Source organism: Crocodylus porosus, unplaced genomic scaffold (genome assembly GCF_001723895.1).
Source record: "Crocodylus porosus isolate Cpor-Errol unplaced genomic scaffold, CroPor_comp1, whole genome shotgun sequence".
Lineage (NCBI taxonomy): Eukaryota > Metazoa > Chordata > Crocodylia > Crocodylidae > Crocodylus > Crocodylus porosus.
Genome location: NW_017728909.1, coordinates 628,274 through 650,028, shown reverse-complemented (window position 1 = coordinate 650,028; position 21,755 = coordinate 628,274). Strand labels below are relative to the sequence as shown.

The 21,755-nt window shown below is 44.0% G+C and overlaps 1 protein-coding gene across 1 annotated transcript in view; it reads right to left on the bottom strand.

Moving 5' to 3' along the window:
• The window catches only part of ALPK2 (alpha kinase 2), a 67,960-nt gene that overhangs the window by 42,078 nt on the left and 4,127 nt on the right, over nucleotides 1–21,755 (bottom strand). Inside the window, exon 2 of the mRNA XM_019531674.1 lies at nucleotides 20,544–21,692. Within this exon, the coding sequence (XP_019387219.1) occupies nucleotides 20,544–21,692 (1,149 nt within the window). The remainder of the gene's footprint in view (nucleotides 1–20,543; nucleotides 21,693–21,755) is intronic.

Genomic DNA, 21,755 nt, shown 5'->3' with positions numbered 1-21,755 from the left:
ATCATGCAGTCAGTGAACTGAGCATGTGCGTTAGATCAGATTACCTCATGCTCTGTGATTGACAAGCCTCCAGGTCACCCAGAGGGCACATTCTGGGCGCCTGTCTGTAGTTTCAACTCCTGTGATGGCAGCACCAAACTTAAGATTTTTCCTTGACAGTTAACTCCCAAGACGTTGCCTCACTTTGAAGCTCTCTAAACATTGTTGGCACCTCCATTTTTCACAATATGGACCCTAGGATGCTAAAGGTCTGCTTCTGCACAGGCCCAGTCTTGACAGGGCAGAGCACCTTGCTCCTAGTTCACATCTGTTGGGCTCTGTAGACTAGGCTATCCTCCACCTACTTCCCCTGCAGTGCTTGTTCTAGGAGGCGTGCTCTGAGGTATCTTAACTTTCATCATGCCCTTTCACAGGGAGACTGCACTGTTATTCCAGGGCTCTGCCTTCCCCTTGAATGACCAAAGCACCTAAAACGTGGGCATTACTGCACTCAGTGCAAACATCTACATGTTTATTAATGCACTGTAATTACAAGTACTGACTTAATGCACCATAATTGGCACTACTGTGCATTAGCACCAGCACTTGCTTTTTTGTGATGCTAATGCACAGTAAACTCATTCTACAGCACATTAGCGTGGGTGTTGCCTGCTGTGCTAATGCACAGTAGAAGGAATCCTAAGGAGTAAGACAACCCAGATCATAATCACCCAGGGGGAAAAGTCATGGAAAGAGAGAATGTGGTCTTCTCAGAGAGAATCTGTGATGTTACAAGAGGGCAGAATAGCTTACTGTCATCTGCTAGAATAAAATGCTAAATTTGTCCTAAAGAAAATAAACAGGAAGGAACACAGTCAGGTGTTTACTAAAAAAAGTTCATAAAAGGAAGTTTAAAGATGTATCCTGAATAGCTTGCAGCCTGTGGCACTCACTGGTCAGACAAAATCTGGATTGGATGGAATGAGAATGCTAACAATCCTGTTTTCTACAGTGGCATGTGCATGCTTGTTTGCCTTGTTCTGAACATGTCTTTGAGACAAAGTGCTTCTGCAACCCAGTAGGCAGTGCAAAGGCTGAGACAGCATGTTGTTTCTGAACTAGTACCGGAGACTTTCTGGAGTTTGACCAATGGAGTGCTGCTGCATTGTCAGTCATGAACCCTTGTACACATGACAGGGTTTAGTCCTTTATGGTTGCATTCTGTGCCCCCTAAATTGAAATGGTGGGTTTTAATTTTCTGTCACTAAATCTCATAAAATGGTCAGTGCATTATTCACAGTAAATTACTGTTGGGGGCACAGCATAACACTCCACCCCACTGATCTCTTCATACTAAATTACAGCAGGGGGTGCTGCACACTGCTAATCCCCACTACAGACCAGTGATATCTATAGCACATAGTTGGAGCTCACTAATATGTACAGATGACTGAAAGTGGTGTGATTTCATTAATTGAATTAATTCAATTGTCACTACATTAATGTAATTAATTAATTGACACATTTATACATTTAATTTTTTGAAATTTTTACACCAATATTTTTAATTATTCTTATTTTATTCTTATTCCTTTCATTCCTATCTTTATTTTTATTCTTATCTTATTTTTTATTTTTCCATTTCTATGTCATCAAGTAAACTTTATTTTGTGTGTTAAATCTGCTTTTTTTAAAAAATTTCACTCAAACAACCCACTCTATGAACAGGGCACCGAAATTCTCTGAGCACTTATAATATGAGCACAAATCTGCACCCCATTAATTTATTATCTATATCTTTGCATGCTTACTGGAGTATTGTGGGGCGCTAATTGGAACTCCCGATAACACACTCCCTGTATTATCTCCCAGGGTGTCCCAATCCCAGAAGATGCCTGGAACCCCCCATTCTGCATCCACATTCCTGCACTGTTGGGGGCATTGTTTTGTTCAACGTTTCCCTTCCATCCCCAGACACTGCTCACCACACCTCTCTTCAAGTTTCTGTTTCCATAGCCCCCCTTCCCCCAAATCCCAGTTTCTTTGGGCTGTCCCCCATGCTCCGCTCTACCCACCATATTCAAATCCACATACCAACCATCCAAGCTCCCCCTGGCATGCTAACAAGAGACTCTGGCCTTCTGACTGGATATAAAAGAGACAGGAACAGATTGCTGCTTCATAATTACTGCCCCCCTCTCTCAACAAGATGCTGAAATTCTCCATGCACTTATGTGGATTTCTTATTTCTTTGTGTGCATATTGGGCATCCAGTTCTACTGGAACCAGCAGTAGGTAATGCATTTTAATATCCTTGCTGCATTTCACCCCTGTGCACACAAAGCAAAGAAAAACCTGTAGACTTCAACCTTCTCTGGCTCCCCTTAGTCTATCGTCTATCGTCACCACAGCCTGCCCCCCAACTACAGACAATGAACGTATGAGACAGGCAGAAGCATTGCAACAATTTTTTTTATTGTATTTATGAAAACACTCTGCGGTAACTCCTGAATGGTTTAGCTTTCAGTGGTGATTGATTGGTGGCCGCAGAGCACCCTCTCCATCTGCAGCAGCCAGAATGTGTGCAGCCAGGCAATTCCACACAGTGGCTCCTCAACCAGTGTGTTCATGCTCCTCGTAGGGGGCACCATGCCCTGCCTGCCCATGTCTCTGTCTAGCCACTGCCTGCTGCACTTCCTCAGGCCAGGACTTGCTGAATACATCCTCCCGGTCTTGCAAATATTGTGGAGCACACAGGCTGCCACAGTGAATGCTGTTATGTTTTCCTGATTTCACTAAGGCAATGGCCACCAACCAGTAGATCTCAATCCACCGGTAGATCTCAGAGCCTCTTGAGGTAGATCTTGGAGCCTCTTGGAGTTGAATCAAGGCTGGGGTAGGGTGCTGAGTGCTTGCGTGCATGCATGTATGCACCCCAGCCCAGCAGGTCAGTCCATGGGGGAGGGAAGGCGCAGGGGCTAGATCAAGGCCCCTGTGGTGAGGGACAGTGCTGCAGAGGCAGGAGCAGGGGTAAGCTGAGTGGGGCCCTAGCTGCGTGGGACTTACCTGCTGGGGAGGCATGCCCCCAAATAATTTTTTCTCCCTTTGCTTTGATCTGGCCCCCACTTCCTTCCCCACAGACTTACCTGCTGGGTGGGGGGCCAAGGTGGGTAGTGGTGGCACAGATCTTGGGATGTTTTTAAATACCAAAGGTGATCTCCTACTTAAAAAGGTTGGACACCACTGCACTAAGAGGATTAAATAAGTAGGGCTGTTAAATAGGGTCATGGGCGACTGGTGCCATCTTAGTCAGGGGGGTACGTGCCCCACAAGTAACCAGTCAGCAAGTAGATGGGGGGTCCACCCTATGGCTGATCCCACTGACCAGGGGAGGTGTCCCCCAAGGCTGAGCCTGAGGCAACCGATTGCTCTGGCCAATTGCTGCTCACTGCAGCTGCTTCTGGGAGTGGCTGTAGCCACTTCTGGGAGCACTACAGTGCTCCACTCCCTAGCCAGTGCTTGCACGGGGGGCACCAGCACTCCCACCTGCCCATCACCCAAGCGGCAAATGCAGCTGGTCAGGGGGTGCACTGGCACTCTCAGCGGATGCACATGCACCCCGTGCACCCCCTACGCATCGCCACTGAATAGGGTCATTAGCATTATAACAGCCCTGTTCTTTTCATGTCAATTCCTACACATCTTAGGCTCCTGTAACTGCCCCTCCTCTAAAAACTTGGGGTGTCCAATGACCCCAGAAACTTGTGATCCACCCAGGGCTGCAGATAATAGTGCTTAGCAGAACAATGAATAGACCTGCCATGAAGCATCACCCCAGCAAACACCCCCAACCTGACAAGTTGGGGAAGAAACGTGGGTGTGAGGTCCCCATACTCTATTTGAATAGGTTCCATTAGCACATGAGCTATGCCAGATATCAAAGCACCAGAATCACCATGTAATATTGCAGTTACAAATGTCTGAAATCTCCCTACACCTTGTTTTCAATGAGATGCACTTAGCGGAAAAAAGGCAGGTGCTGAGCAGAACACTGAAATGGCCGAACCCTGAATTAAGGGTTGTTGAAGAGGGAAATGAAGATGTGTGGCCACAACTGGGACCGGGCACAGTGCTGCAGCAAGATGAAGGTCCTGAAATGTGCTTTCTATTGGACCAAGGACCAGAATTCTCATTCGGGGGCAGGATGCACCATAGCCCCATTCTATGAGCAGCTGTCCTGCATGCGCACAAAGGACGCACGTGATGCTTGCATCCAATCCTCGGGACGATGGGGGTGCAGGAGGCCACAGCATCACCTACCCGCAGGAGTCTGCAGACTGTCCTGCCACTGCAGTGGGCAGTGCAATATACACTGTGCAGCCTTCAGGCAACCAGTCTGAGTGCTCACAGCAGGTGGAGGATGGGGACAGCTGAGATGAAGTTATCTTGACCATGACCCCATTCTCCCTGATGTCTTGCCCGCCTAAGTCAGAGGAGGAGGACATGTCAGATTCCATGATGGCAAACCCTTTTTTATGAGCTGTGGGGAAATGCGGGCACACCAGAGGATGGGGCAAAGATTCAGGATGACCTTGACAGACTGGATTCACGGGCAGAATTAAATCAGATGAGGTTTAACAATGAGAAGTGAAAAGTCCTTCACCTGGGTAGGAAGAACCCTCTCCATAACTACACGATGGGTGGTAGTCCACTAGGTGGAACAGCATCTGAATGAGACCTGGAAGTCACAATCGACTGGAAGATGAATATGAGCAAACAGTGTGATGAGGATGCCAAAAAGACAAATTGAACTCAGGTGTGCATCAGCCAATGTGTGGCCAATAGATCCAGGGAGATGCTCCTCCCCTCTATTTGGCGCTGGTAAGACCACAGCTGGAGTACTGTGTCCAGTTCTGGGCACCACACTTCAAGAAGGACATGGATAAGCTTGAGAGGATACAAAGAAGGGCTACATGTATGGTCCAGGGCATGGAAGATAGGCCCTATGAGGAGAGACTCCAGGAACTGGGCCTGTTCAGTCTGAGTAAGAGAAGGCTGAGAGGCAACTTGATAGCCGCCTACAAGTACATCAAGGGTGAGTAGCAAGAACTAGGGGAGCAACTCTTCAGGAAGGCACCAATGGGCATAAACTAACAGGGTAAATTCAAGCTAGACATAAGAAAAAACTTTTTCTCTATAAGAGTTGCCAGAATCGGGAACATACTCCCAGCTGAGGTAGTGCAGTTACCCTCCTTGGAGGTGTTCAAGATGAGGCTGAACAGGCACTTTCACAAACTTGTCTGAGTCCAACAACTTCCTGCCCATGGCAGGGGACCGGACTTGATGATCTTACAGGTCCCTTCCGGTTCTATGATTCTATGAAAGAACTGAAGATTGAAAGTGAACTTTCACAGGGGTCAGGGAGTAACATTTGCTCCTCACCAAAATTTTTTTAAGAAGCTTTAATTGTACACTCCTCGATACCACACTTCATCCCATAGTAAAAATTAGATATTTGGCTAAGTATACAGTGGCCTTCAGAGTCTAACTAGGTACCTGAGTGTGTGTAACTCATTGGTGACTTTTACATGTTCCCATTTTGTACCCAGTCCACAGAACCTCTGAGTCTATATTCCAGCCCAGACGTGGCTCTTTAGCTCCTGCTTTAGTACCTCAGTTCAGTCTCTGGCAGTCTGTCATTCACACCCCCAGTATGTCAGCCAAAATGGTGGCAATCCTATTAATACAGGTTTTTTTACTGTGTTATACCATCACGCTGAATGCCGTGTCTTTTTTTATTGCCTATGTTTAAGTCAGGATATAACTTTATTAATCAAAGATCTTTAATAAAGGAATCCCTTACTTCCTCATGATACAATACAGTACAGTATTCATGTTGGCAGGTAGTTTTGGGGTGCCTCTTCTGTTTTAGAAGGGCCTTTTTCATCCATAGGGGTGGGATTTTTTTGTTTTGTTTTGGTTTGGTTTTTTTTGATTAAGTTCAATTGGATGCCTTTCTGCTTTGATATTTGGCTTGCCTCAGGCCTATGGCATTTCCTTTTGTGCCAGACCCTTTTTCTGAGTTCTGACTGGCTGCACAAGTGGGCTGGTTGTATTTTCATCTTGATTGCTTTGCAGTTTGCTGAGTTTCTTGAAAAGGGCAATACTACCTTTCACTTGCTAGTATTAAATCAATATGCAATGGCAAATGCATATTTAAGAAAACATTTGTGGGCACTGATGTCAAGGAAATATTGTGTATGTGGGCTATGCTTCAGCAGTTATTTCTGAGTACACACAGAATGAATGCAATATGAAAAGCAGATGGCATGATTAATGGTATATTAAGAATAATGCTGACAGGTACTCAAGTTCCAGATTTCTGCATATGTTACAGTTGCCCCAGAGGAGACTTCAGTTACATGGTTTATATAAGTAAACATCAGTCTGTTGCAGCGTGTACTAGGTTTTTAAATTTTAAACAGCAAATGCCGTTGCTTATGAAAAGTGTTGAATTAACATCTTTGCATTCTGAAATTCTCTGTGACAAGCCAAGGGTGGCAGCAAGGAGATGCATAACAAGGCCCCAGGTAATGGTTCTGCACGGGGCAGTGACATGACCTAGGCTACAGAAGTGGCTATTTTTGTGCCTCCCCACCTCCCAGAGGTGGTCCCTGTGGCCACTGCCCTGGTCACCCTCTGCCCTTAGTTACTGGCCCCAAGAAAAGCCTTTGAAGGAATTACTTCTAGGAGGATCAGAGAATCTGTTTATTATTTGCCTACAGCCACCGGTGTATGGTCTCTCTAATGAAAGTCCACACAAGGCTGCTTAGAATAGCTAACAGATGACGGTAATAAAGATCGTATGAGAACATGAATAGAATTGGATGGAATTAGACAGAAAGTTGTTGTTGGTTATTATGTAAATATCTGACTATTAAGAGCTTCCTTCAATTTATCAAGTGGGTTAGCTGACATTGGGGCTGCTGTAAGGGCCTGATTTTATTTAACTTCATTACTAGTCTGGAAAAAGGCACAGGTAGCACATTTGTGAATATAAGATGTGATACTATTTTGGGACCATTAGTGAAGCCAGATTACTTGTATAAAGGGACCCACAGGAACAAGAAATGTGAACAAGAAATAGTATGAGACTGAACCTGGAAAAATACAGGCTAATACTTTGGGAGAAAAATGATCTTGAACCCCTATAAGTAAGAGGAGAATATACCTGAGAAAGTTACAATGCTGATATGGTCCTGAAGGTATCAGTGGAGAACAACCTAAACCCAAGTATACAAGATAGCAAGGGAGACCAGTACAACCTAAGGGCAGCAGTCAGAAACAGGAGGGAGAGACAGGACTTCCTGGTGTCACTGGGAATGCCTACACATGCAAGTAATGTATCTGATAAACTCTGGTACAACTTGAGCCAGAGTAAGCTAATCCTGGCGTCACTGTCTACATGTGTATTTAAGCACAGTAATTTACTCCATTGTCAGATAATCCCATTAGACACAGGTACTGTCTGAAAGCACTGTAAATTAGTCTACACCACCCCAGTTGCCACATACGTGTAGACAGTGATGTTTTACTGGCCACATCTACATGAGATGCTGACTGCACAGTAGCCCATGACTACTGTGCAACAGTGTTGCATGGCAGAAAGTGTAGCACGACACTACTGAGCAGTAGTCTTGGGCTACAGTCAGTGGCAATGTGTACAGTGTGCATAGAGGTGCACATATACCCCCTGAAAGTGTTGGTGCACCCCCTGACTGGCTGCACTCACTGCTTAGGTGATGGGCAGAGGGGGCAGGCGGAAGCACTGATACCCCTCCTACAAGAGCCATCCGATCATAGCGATCACTGCAGCCACTTCCGGGAGTGGCTGGCCACTTTTGGGACTGGCTGCAGCAATCGGCTGCCACTTGCTCCCAGAAGTGGCTGCAGCCACTCCTGGAAGTGGCTGCAGTGATCGCAGCGATTGGCCGTAGCAATCGGCTGTCACAGGGGGGGCATGTGCCCCTCCCCCAACTAAGGCTGCACCGGTCACCCACAGCTATTATGCAGTCAGTGTCATAAAAAAGGTCTTTTCAATGCTACTACACAGTAACTCTAGTTACTGCACTGTCAAGTATTACATGATTGCGCAGTAATGACTACACAGTCAACATCTTGTGTAGAAACAGCCACTGCGCAGTAAATTAGTCTACTATGCAGTAAAGCACGTGTGTAGACACTCCCACAGAAAATCACTACACAGACATAACTACGTTAAGATGGCATGAAAATTGAAAGTACACATCAACGTTACTGCTCTGATTTCGATTAAACATCCCAAACTTTTCTGCTAAACACAATCCACATTTTTGGCTAGCTGTACCTATCAGTAATTCTGGTTGCAAAGGTACTGAAGTTATCCCCCAAATAGGCATTATAAAGCTATTATTCAGAATTAAGATGAAACTTACAAAAAATCTAAGTGTATTGTATGGGAAGACACAGTTAATTAAGGAAACCAAAAACCACAAATCTCCCCAATAATGACAAACATAGAGTTTTGAATTATGTATTTTTTGTGCTTGTGGTTTAGATCAAACTGATAGCTTAAAATACACTAGATTTTCCCCCTTCATGGGGTCTCTTTATGGCAGGTAAGGTTGTTTGGATCCCTTAACCTCTTGGCTTTGTGGATTTTTTTCTTTAAAGAGCACCATAGTTTTTGAGTATTGATTTATTATTTATTTAATGGACCTTTTGTAAACTGTTAGGTGCTGATATTTATGCCATGGCAGAGAACTGATGAATACAATAGATTTTTAAAATGTGTCAAGTATTTCATGTTGCACAGCTGTTTCATATTTTAATCAGAAAGGGGTATGAGCACAAAAATCAGAATCAAAGTCAACTTTCCCCCAGCTTTAAAGGAGTTAGCATTAAGATGCTGGTCCAGCTGAATTATAAATTATGTTGTCAACAGATAGGTTTGTACCAGGATAACAATTTTAACAAAGTTTGGAAATGTGCAGGCTTATTTCCAATGTCAGTTTGGGGGATACTATAAAATAGCAATCAACTCATGCTATTGTAGATAATGAATAAAACAAGGTGTGTTCGTCAAGGTGTTATCTCATTATAGCAACCGGGAGTTTTGCCACTGAATTCAGTGGGGCCAGAATTTCAGGTTTCTCTCAAGAGTCAGCCCACAGGTCCCCTTAAACCTAATGATCCATTTAGCTAGTGTGGCAAAAGCACACCAGGTTCTGTAGAAGCAATGTGTTTAGCATCACATCTGGCCACCTTTTGCTCCCTCACTCAAACAAACATTTATTCATTTACAGTTGGGTCAGCTGGGAACAGCTTTTCGCATAAGTCAGGCACTGGGCTAAGATGAACACCTTCAGAGAGGTAGCAAAAGACTCAAACTGCTGTACCACAAAAGGTCATCTGTTTCTTTTGCCTACAAAATATAGGCCCAAACTTTCAAATGGGGGTCTGAAGTTAGATGAAGATACCCAAGCGATTTTTCTGAGTTTCAGAGGTGTTGAACATGTGAGGATTAAGCTAAAGCCAAAGGAGAATGGAGGGAGCTCAACATTGTGCAAATCAGCCTGGTTCTAGTTAGAAGCCAAAATGCGGACTTAGGTGCCTGCCTTTGGAAAATGTAGGCCAGGGCTGTCCAGCTGACAGCCTCCAGGCTGCATGTCATCTGTTAGCAATTAATTCACAGCCTGTGGCTTCCTTTGGCGGTGCTACTCCTTGCCCTTTCACCTTGCTACTACTGCAGCTGGGATCTCCTCCCTCTTTCAGCTTCTGCTTCCTGCTATATCCCTCTGGGGCTGCGCAGCCCATGGGGTTGGAGGGCCTATGGCCCATGCAGCAGTAGGATCCTGGAGCCTGTATGGTGGAGGCTTGTATGGCAGAGGAGGCCCTGCAGTGCCTGGCACCTGCATGGCTTGAGTCCCATGTCATGTATGACTTGTGGCCACTCCAAAGTTAGATAGTCCTGATGTAGGCCATTGTGTTCAATGGCACATTTTGTTATGTGATGTAGAATCTCTCTTTGTCCCTATTGTTTCTAGGTGGCTTATACCTAGCAGTTATAGTGAATTATCAAAGCTGCAGAGAAATAAGCAATGTTTTTCATCTTCAGTCAATCAGAACATCAATGGAAAACAGCCTCTCCCCTTACAGACTGTGCTGTGCTTGCCACTTGACCTCACATGTCTGCAGAATGAATTTTTCCACTGTGTTGAAAAACCGGTGGAAAACACAGTGCAGGCCAGGGCTGATCTTAGCGACTGCTCTGTGAAAGTGATGCTAACGGATTTCCTCCAGATAAAAGGCATGTAGTCTGTTATAGTGTGGAAAAATCTACGGATGTCAATAACTACAACTGTTTAAAAAATATTGTACTTAACTACTTCCCATAAATCTATGAGGAGATTTATCATGCAGATGGGATGTGTTCATATATGGATTTATATATTCTAGTGGACTATGAAAGGCACTTGTAGTTTTCTGGGACTGAGAGTGATCAAACGGTGGTTGTATCCAGGACTCATGATTTCCAGTGGCAACTCTAACACTCACAACATGAATAAGTAATTTAACTTTGTCATGCTTTAGTATTTCCATTTGTTAAATGTATGTAATAATACGATCCTACCTCTTTTTTTTTTTCAGGATTAATTACTATTGGTAAAATACTTTGATACCCACAGATAGAAGGTGTCATACAAATAGAAAGTTATATCCAGCAGAATCATTTTTCTCTCCTCATTTTTAATTCATTCTGAGTGGAGCTGCCTAGTCTGGTTCTGGTTGAATCAGGTGAAATGTAAAGAGTTTCCTTTAAACTCTGATTCTTCAAACTTTGTTGCTCTCCCAAAGTGTCTGTAACTGGTAGATTCAAGAACATTTTAAATCAAGCCTTTGCCATCAGAAAGGTTAGTGGCTACAAACGGTCTGCAGTACTCAGAAGTGGCCTGGTACACCTGTTCACTGCTACCTGAATTCCCTGCATGTCATTCACCATACTATTTTCCTCCATCTCTTTAAATATCACATCTATAATCTAAATACAAACTATCATGTTATGGCTTGGCTTAACTTCCAAAGTGATGTAAATTATGGTGTGCATTACATGATGGAAAATCTCTGTGAACTAGTGTAATGTACAGATCAAGGGCTTGGAAGGGCAGTAAGGAGAAGAAAAAAAGCAAAGGGAAGTGAGCAGAATATACTCTTCATGAGATTACGACATGGAGATTCACAAGATCAGTAGGGGATGATACAGCATGGAACAGCTGGCGTCCACTCCTACCCCCTCCCCCTCCCACGTAATCTAGAAGCCAGGTCCCATGGAGTGCCAACAGCAAAACTTTTAGGGACCTCACAGAGGGACAACACAAGGATGCTGCTGAGCTGTAGTGTGCTGCTGCTGACATCAGGCCTGAGAGATGTCCTGGCTTTCTACCGGGCAGAGGAACACAGCTGTGGGAATTAGGGATTTCTTGATACTACAGAGTTGCAGGAGGCTGAGATAGTAATACTAACTTGATGAGTCTCTCCTAAATGGGTTCCTCTTAGCAGACAATGGTTGGAGTGGAAGGGGAGGAGGGAGTTACTTCAGAAGGCACTAGAGACACAGTCCCAATCAAAGCCATTTACTGGCTGAAGGAGTGGGCAGTGCACCATTACTGCACCACCATGCTGCAGCCACATTGGCACACAATACAGTCAGCATTCATTGGCTCTAGCTCTGCTCATTCTTATCCTGCTGAGGTTCTGGCCTAATTTACACTGAATGCTGCTTGTCCCCCAGCCAAATGAAGCACTTTTGTCTGGGGAACGTATTCAGTCATCACCGGGATGCAGAGGAAGTAATCGGTGTAACTTCTCTACTGTGGATGACTGTTTGCTCTTTTGAATCTCCCTCTTTTCATGGACAGGCCTAAACGCATAGGAATAATGAGCACAGAATCATTTGGCTTTGCGTCTGCATCTGTGTCCCTTCCTCCTCAAAGTTCACAGCTCTTTGGAGCCAGGTTTGGGTTCAGCCTGTTCTCTAGCAATAGAGATCTGTGTAAATAGAAAATGTCCACCTACTGCCATATCTTGGCATCCTTGCCTCATTCCCATTCTTGTTCAGTGCCACCCAAATTCCTGTTTCTTAAAATAAAACCCTGGTTTAAATGGCACACCTGTCTTGGATTAGTTACAATAACCGAGTATCTCTATTTATTTCAGCTGCCTAGACAGGTGAAGACGATGACAGCAGCTATATTTTATCTTGCAAGAGCTTGCTAAAATGCAGGCTGAGGAATGAGAAAAAGAGGCTGCAGAGAAGAGCTATAGCACTTCAAATAGGAGAAAGCACAGCTTTTTCACCTTAAAGAATGACTCACAGAGATTGCCAAGGGTGAGTCTGAGCTGTGAAGTACTGTATATAGTACATGATCTAAACTTTCCAAACAATGTGTTTCAGGTTCAGTACAGACTGGAGCTGGCTGTAACTCTGGTGTGAAAAACAGAATGGTTAGGCCCTGGATTATCTTTCCTATCTCTAGCCATATGACATGCATTGCCAAAGGTTATAGGCTGTCAAATGTCTGGGGTCAGGACCACATCTTCCTGGGCTATTGTGATTCCAGACACAAACCTTTTAAAGACCAAGAGCAGAGTTGGCTTGGAAAATATTTTCTCCCATAATTTTCTTATGAAAATGGAATGATTTAATCCTTTCAAGAAAAAATTTAATTATAGATATGTCCATTTAATGAAAAAAGTCTATTTTGATGGGAAATGGTTGAAGGAAAATATCAGTTTCTGGTGGGAAATGTTTGGATTTGTGGTTTTGATTAGCACTGAGAAAATCATTGATATTTTGCTCTTGTGGCCGAAACAAAAAAAGATGTTCATTTCCATTTGACTCGAAAGCAACATTTTCCAGAATTTTCAACTATTCAAAAATGTTCATTTCTGAGTCAAATGAAATGTTTCATTGCACATTAAATAAATGTTTTCTTTCATATATGTATATTTCTGAATGAAAGCGAAGGAGTGGATTCACAAAATTAGGGAGGAGATCCTGGACCTAAGCCTGAACCCATGCCTCCTACTTCTGAGGATAATGTCCTGACCATTATATTATAGATTGTTGTAGGGTGAACTCTTCTCTGTTGAGTATTATAATTTTTATGACCCTTTTATGATTCGTAGAGGGGCTATAACCAACATTTCTTACCTCCTAGGTGAGTGCCCTGGCTCCTTGATGCAACAGTTACTCTTATTATCTACTCCAATTTAAGTATTTTATACAAAAAGGAACAGCTTCAACAGAATGTGCTATAGTTCAGTGATGAGGGCACTCTCTTGAGGTGGAAAACCTGTAATCAAATCTCTGCTTTGACTTAGAATAATTTCAGAAATGCTGAAGAAAACATTTTGTTATTTCCAATTTTTTTTCTTTGCTTTTTTCATTCCCTACCAAAAGTGAATTTGTGCATAGTGTTGGGTCAACCCAAACCACATTCAACAGTGAACAGAGTATTCACTGAAATAATACTCAACCCTAGTTTTGATTTGACCCCATCACTATTAGAAACTTCTTTTTAGGATCGCAAAAGAAAAAATCAGTTCTATAAGGGTGGTTTAAGAACTCACGGGCTTGATTTCCACCTAGGCCTCAGTCTAGCCTACATTTTTGCAGAGCAGTGTTGTACTTCTAAGTTACTGCACTTGCTCTTTTGCAATCTCAGTGAACTGCAGACTGCCTGCACAAATGCACAGATAATTACCAGTAGATATTTAGCTACCTATTAACAGGCATAAGTCTTCTAGTGTATTAATGGCACAAAAAAGCAGCACAATCATTTGCAGGTATGAATTTTGAACACACAAAAGGAGAGAGCACCCTGGGGGAAAAAAAAGCCTAAAAGAGCTGAAACAATGATCTATTTCTTCAGTTCATGGGAATTGAGCAGAGGCCTTCTTGTTTCTTCCTTCTAAATTAGTGTGGTCAAAGTCATGAGTCGAAAGCAGAGATAAGGGTGTTTTCACACGGGCTCCAGAGGTGGGTGGGGGGACTTTTAATTAGAGCAGCTCCAAGAACTATTCTAAGGAAGGGTCTCATGTATCAGCGTTCCTGTGCTTCAAAATGGCAGTAGGGGCACTTTATCAAAATTTTAACAAACTAGCTTTAGTTAAAGCTCCCCACTACCATTTTGAAGCGTGGAGACGCTGATACACAGGACATGGAGCCTGGCTGAAGCTGCTGTGCTCCTGCAGACTCGATTAATTTAGTCTGCTCCGACACACTGCAATTATAGTTTGTTAGAGTAGCCTCCTGTCTCATGTACAGGGACCTAATGTGTTTTTCCAAATGTTGATGACGAAACTAAAAACTGCCTTGATTCTTAACAAAATCCAAAACCCAATTTTGGATTTTGTTAAGAATCAGGACATATACAGAAGAAATACTAATTTATTCCAGACAGAGATCAGGCCCATAATTTTACTTTGGAACTAGATGAGATTAGTAGCATGTTTCTCAAAGTGACATTTAATGCTTTAACAGAGTTTTGCTTTGAATTGTTCAAGCTCCTACCTCAAAGTGGGTGGGAAAAGACCAGGTGTCAGTCCTCCCTGGTTTGAAGCCAAAGAAAAGATTATATTGCTGCCATCCACTGATCTCTGCAGAACTCTAGTGGAGAATGCATTTTGTTCTACTCCTCTGTTTTCCTCCTTCAAAACTGATTCCAAATTTTAACACTTCACAGGCTTTAATTCAGGCCACCAGTGGTATTTCTTACAATAGAAAGGTCACAACAAGAACCAGTTTGGAATGAAAGAAAGTTGAGGCAGGAACAGGCAGTGAATTTGAGTCTCATTTTGAAAACAATAACCACAAAAACAACCAAACGACAGGAAAGGATTTTTTTGTCCTTGAATTACCCCAAATCTTCATTCTTGCCAGCAACTCTGTGCTCATATGAGGACAAGAGAAATAGACATGTTTCAATACATTTTCAATTAAAAGTAAAATTACAGACTGATTGAAAATGGCATATTGACTGTGCACAGTAATTCTGGCTTATTATTGCTTTTGAACAGAAGTCTATACTCATTTTGTTTTCAGAAACAGTAATTAAGAAATTTCCATCTGACAGCTGGTTGTTGACCGATGTGAAAGGAACTGTTGGGCTTGGTCTAATTTTTAGCGGACAGGTGTCTCCATGAAGGCTAATAATAACACCCCTATAATCAGATTCCTCCCTCACTATCCCTTTCTGTGTAACTCAAATCATTCCTCTCCTCTTTCTTTTCCACCTTTTCCCCACACCTTTCTTTTGCTTGTTTCTCCCTAGTGCAGTGCTGTCTCCCTCTGCTCTTCCTTCCCCAGGTCTGGAGAACAGCTCATGTGCTTGGCCACTTCTGTCAGCTTTGGTTCAAATACTCCTACCTTCACTGCACATCAGGGAGCAGGCTGATGATCCTAAGAAAAGCAACACACATGGGGGTAGCACCACGGGACTTTAGATAGCACTGACATAATCCCTCCAACATGGACATCTGCCAAATTTTATGGCAGCTGAGGCAGGAATCAAGCCATGTCTTAAGCAGATTAATGTTCATCAGTCAGTGTTTCCCAATTATGTTCATTACCTGGCTCAAAGTCTCACTTTATTGTAAAATATAGAAATCTGGGGAATTTGAGTGAGGCTAGTTGAGGCAAATATCACTGGGGTTATTCCAGCCTTAGCTAGAGCAAAGTAGTGAGATGGAGGTTCTTCTGGTATTATGAGCTGTGGCCCCGGTCAGTAGGAAAAGTACCCTTCAGATACGCTTACAACCTATGTCATTTTTCCATGGAGTGCCTAAGGCACAAGGTTAAGTGTTGTGTTCCTGTCCCAGAAAGTCTTTGAACTGAACATTTGCAGCAGTGCTTCAGTGACACTGCTGGCATTTGGCAGCCTCCAGAAATGGGGGCTGCAATTTAGGAATGACGCCAGGTTTACTCCAGGCTTGTCATGCTGACTGAACATTTGACAAGCACTTGCTCTTGAATGCAAGTATGTTATGAACTTGAAGCCTCCTAGTTTTCAGTAGTATATGCAACATCGTGCCACTGGCACAATTGGCTTTTATTATCTGTTACAAATTAAGCTGTGCTGAAATATTTAATAAAACATTTCACTGCAAGCTACATTTGAGGTAAAACCTTTTATGAGAGTGGATAAGGAGATTCCCACCGTGACTGGCTAATGGAAGTAAAGCCAATCCAGAAAAGCAGCTACTGCACCAGAGAGAAGACAGGGAGACTGCTTCAGAGCTGTTCCAGTTTAGGGTCAACTTGCCAAAAGGGGATTGGGAAGGACAAGACACAGGGGTAATTGGGGTCTGTTTCTACTACTTGCTAACAGAGCTGGCCAACCACTCACAGGCTAGGGACAGACATTACACATAAACTGGTTTAAAGTATCAGAAACTGGTTTAAACATGCAACAGAACAGATGTTCAGTGCACATAAACCAGTTTGAGAATGGCTGAAACTGGTCTGAGATAAACCTGGTTGAATGTAATACCAGATTTAACTGATTTGGTTCAAACCAGTTTATGCAATGTCTGTCCCAGACCCCTTGCTGGTTTAAGATAAACCAGAGACCCCCAGCATCCCGGCATGCTCTCTGGGCTGGGCTCTGTGCTCCAGCCGAGGCAGGCTGGCTCCTCCCCTCTGCTCCCCAGCCAGAGCAGGGACAGGCAGGGGCAGGGGTTTGGCCGGGGGGGGGTTTAAGTCCCCCTCTCTATTCTACTGGCAGGGACTAAGCGAGGTCTGCCCACCCTCACTGCAGCTCTCCCCTCTTGCAGGGGCCCTGCCTAGCTGTGCCCCTGCCCTGCTAGTGCATAAGGAGGGGGCAGGGCCCTTGTTGGGGGGAAGCAGCCCCTGTCATAATGTGGGGGAGTGAGCCCCTTCCTGGTGGGAGTGCTGCGCTGTGTAGCCAGCAGAACCCTGCAAGCCCCCTGCAGCACTGCCGTGCTCCCCAGCAGCTCTGCCCACCCGGCAGAGTGGTCCGCGCCAGGAAGGGGCTCACACTTTGCGTAGTGGTCACGGGCTGCTGCCCATCACCGTCACTCACTTGCCACTCCAGCTGCTGGGCAGGGTGGGCTCCAGTCCCTGCCGCTTGGTCTGTGCTCAAGGCAAGAGGACTTATTCAGCCACTGGCCCAGGCCCAGCAGCAGGCAGGCCAGGCCAGGCAGACCCCAATACAGTGCCAGTGGCCAGCATCTGAATAAGCCTCCTGCTGCCTGAAGGGGGCTTGCCCCAAGCACAGAGTGGCCACTGGCACCACAGCAAGGTCTGCCTGGCCCAGCTGCCACTCTGTGCTCAGGCCAGCCCCCTCCCAGCAGGAGGACGCTTATTCAGATGCTGGCCTGGAGAACAAAGTGGTGGCTGCAGCCGTGCCGGGCAGACCCCACTGCAATGCTGGTGGCCACTCTGTGCTTGAGGCAAGCCCCATCTGGGAAGGAGGAAGCTTATTTGGACACTGGCCAGCCCCATCCTGGCAGGAGGAGACTTGTTCAGCCACTGACCCCAAGCACATGCCAAGCTACAGCTGTGCTGGGAAGACCCCAATGCGATGCAGGGGCTAGCGTCTGAATAAGTCTCTTCCTGCCCAGAGTGGGCTTGCCTCAAGCACAGAGAGGCCCACTCCAGACCCCAGTGCTGCTGCAGCGCTGCCAGCCACGCAGTGCAGCACCCCCACCAGGAAGGGGCTCACTCCCTCACATTATGACAGGCGCTGTTGCCCCCAACAAGGGCCCTGCCCCCCCCCCTGCAGTGACAGGGTAGGGGCACAGCCAGGCGGGGTCCCTGCAAGGGGGAAGGATGGGCAGATCTGGCTTGGGTCCCTGCCAGTAGATGGAGACAGGGAATTAAACCCCTTCCTGGCCAGTTCAGCCCAGACTACCCATGCCTCCCCCCATAGCTTCCCTGCAGTTGAGGGCCTGCTCTAGCACCCCCCAGTGCCTGCCCTGAGCAACTGCAGGCGTGTGCCTGTATTGTCTCAGTCCAGAGCGAATGTTTGTCCTGTTACAAACCAGTTTCAGCCTAGGCAGGGTAGACTAACCTGCAAAGGTTGAATCAAGCCAGGCCCCAGCTTTTTGAATGTCTGTCCCTACCCACGGAGATTAAGAAGAACTATGTGAAGGGGGGAAGTGCCTTATGATGCTCCTGCTGGGGCTCAGAAACTTTGCGGTGGCCCAAATGCAAGGCTATGCCCAAGTTAGCCCTAAGCAGATCAGGTTGTTCATAGTGCATCAGGCTGGTTCTTGATCTCCATCCTGACTTTGCACTGGAAAAATACAGAAGATACCATGGTATCATTAGAGATCTCATAAAGGGCAATCTAAGGGAGAATGCATTCCAGCCTAAATTTCCCCAGGTTGCAGTCTTTGGGGCTGAGGCTTGAATTTGACTCAGCATTAAGACAGCACTGAGCTGAAATTATGAATTTGGGTACAACCCAGATCCAAATAATTCATACAAGAGCATTTAAATCAAGGGTTTGGATCATGCTCATCCCTACTCTCTTTCTTTATGTGTTTGTTTCAGATATATATGCAATGAAGCTTTGAAACACACATACAGTATACACATATGTGCACACATACATGTATATACATGCAAGGGATGCATGGGATCAGAGTAGTTAGAATATATCTAGCTAATCTGATTAACATACCATACCTGCTCTTGCAAAAACATCCATGATATTTTAATGGCTTCACCCTGAATGGGCTGGGGTTTAATGCCCAATCCAAATCATGACAATGCATAATATCATGATATTCTTAGTAGATTAACCTCACCAAGAGATATTTTACAACGTAAGCGTGGGAGACACACTTAAAATATTGCAGCTCTTTTAATGGATACGTAAGGAAAGAAAACTGGAATGCAGGTGCTTTGGGCACTTTTCCATATGAGGTACTTTGGTTGGTTTTAATTGTTTAAAATGTTCCAATGACTTAATTCAAAGTTAAAGGATCAGTTTGAAATGGGAGATTTTTTAAGCTGGAAAAACATAACAGAAGAAAGCATGTGGACCTGAAAGTACAAGATGGGTATGTGTATGTGTGCGTGCCCACTTAATGTGAGCCCACCCATGCCCAAATGCAGCTAACATTGATAAATGGAAGCAGCTAATTCAAGCAGTCGGGGAGATCAGAATGAGATATCAGGGCTCTGCTGGTGAAAGCAAACGAACTCTCAGAGCAACAGCAGAGTTGTCATAGGGACAGAGGAAAAGAGAGGGAGAGGGGAAGCCTAGTTAGTCAAAAACTGTATTCTGGGTCAAAATATTGCATAAATGCCATGATTCTTGAATGCTATCTGCATTCAAATGATGGGCTGTTTGGTTAACGCCCATGTAATGGCTTGCTTTCATGCCCCACTGTAACCCTAAAGATTAAGGTTAATTTTTCAGAGAGGTTTCCAGTGTTTCTGCATTGACCACACAAAATGTGGTATTGAATTGATAAATTACTCCTTGCATGAAGATATTTATATTTCAAAAGCCTATTATCAGCCAGCCATGATCTGCAGTAAAGTTATTCAGATCCCTTCCAGGTTAATAGGAGGCATATGTGTACATCCTCATTCAGGATACACTCTTACTAGTTTTCTCAAATAGATTTTCTTGTTCATTGTCACATGCTTTAAAATCCTTTGGTAAGTGAATGAGAAAGGAACAGGATCTGCCTCATTGTTTAGGCTTTTGTTTTTTCTTTGCTTTTTACTACATGAAATAAAAAAAATATGGCCCCATTTGCCCTCTGATGAAAACTGATGTAACTCCATTTAATTCCATTTTAATGAATCTGTGTATCAGCTGGTTATCTAGCCAAGAATATATAATGCAGAGGCATGAAGAAAGGATTTGGGGTTTCACTATCTTCACAAAGGGAAAAAAACTATTTTTTGCTAGAACATTTACATCTTTTATGCTTTTATTAGGAAGAATGTAAAGTGTCTCAAGCTCTCATCTTAGTTACATGGAGGAAATCCAGGTAAGTCTTAACTGCTTTCAGTTGATTTATTTCAAATTTGCAGAAAGACAGCTGAGATCACAAGTTGCAGTAAGGTAACTGAGATCACTTTAATCATAGCTGGAAAAGAAAATAATGTAAAATATTCTCTGCTCACAAGAGTGGTTAGAGAAACTTTCTTGAGAAAGAGAGAGCTAGAGAGGGAGAGACTGCTTGGATAAGACACATGCAGTAGTTTAAATATCAGATTTCCCTACCCAGCTGTCCACAGTCCCATTAGTGCCTCTTACTATTATCAGTCTCCCTCTATAATTAGGAAAGCTTCTGGTTTATCTGGGCCTTTTTTCAAAACCAGATTTCCTTCACAGCAGTAGCTGTCATTCACAAGTGCTTGAGTAGTATCTTTTGAAGTAATTTACATTTTACATTATTTTGCCACAAATAAGAAAAGAGAGCATTCAAGTCAGTGAAAAAACCCTTGATAGTAAATGATAAATTGCTTTACTTACGCTGGATGAGATGCTTTCATTCGGCACCTGATTTTTCTCAGACAGGGTCCTGCTCCACTTCGCATCCCCAGGGCAGTTATTATCTGCCGTCTCTGTAGGACATAAACCAGTCTGGATTTGCAGTCTGTCTATCTCTTGAGGTCTCTGTGTTGAAGTAACACCTTCTTGACCAGGAAAGAGTACACTGGAATCCATAACCCCAATTTTAGTTTGAGCAGATTCTCCTGTGACAGTTAGATATTTGCAGAGCTCTTTGGGGTTTAGCAGCTTCAAAAGGTCTCTTCTGAGTCTTTCTATCAGATTCAATACAACATACTTAGATTTTTCCTCTGCTCGTTTTCTCCTCACTTCATCTAACTCCTGTGAGCTTTTATTTAGCACGCCTCCATCCGTGGTATTTGCTGTCATTGTCTTAGCAGCCTGATTTGTCAAAGAGCCACCTAAGCCAGAAGAGGCCGGCTCCATATCTGCAAGTACATGATCCATGTCCTGTGACCTGTCAGTGGGGAAATTTGCAGCTGAATAGTTACCTGTGGTATTTTCTTCTTCAGTTCTAGGGTAATCATTTTCAATTGCTGAAGAAGCAATGGGAAGCGTATACTTGATTTTGTCTTTCATTGTGGTAGTTTTATCCTGGTGGTGTCCAACAGTAAGGGTCATCCCTGCTTGCCAGGTTGACTGACTGTATGCAGAGAGATCTCTCCTTACATCTACTTCTTTGGATTTTGACTGATGACCACAGAAGCCAATGGTGGTATCCATAGGCACAGTGTTATCTGACACTTGAAACAGATGAGGCATTTCACTGAGGAAATAATCACACCCATAACAATCCTCACCCTGTTTTATATCTTCTTCATTATCACTTTCTAATAAAAATTGCAGTTTCTTTTCCCAGATTTCATTTTCATGAGCTGTCATCACATCAGAACATTCCAGGTACTCAAGTTTATCGTCAGAAAGTTCATCAACTGCGATCAGATTTTTGTCTGGATGAAGCTTAGTGTTAGTGTCACAGTTGTTAGAGGCATCTTCTACAAAGCAGTTATGTTTTCCTATAGGAATATTTGCTTGATCATCAGACAGTGTATTTTTGGTAAGGGGCTTACTGAGGATACTTGGTTCATGTGCCTTGGCGTCTTCAGGGGTCTGACTAGAAGTTAAGACATCAGCATAAAAACAACAGTTTTCTGTGTGATTAGTCATCAGATC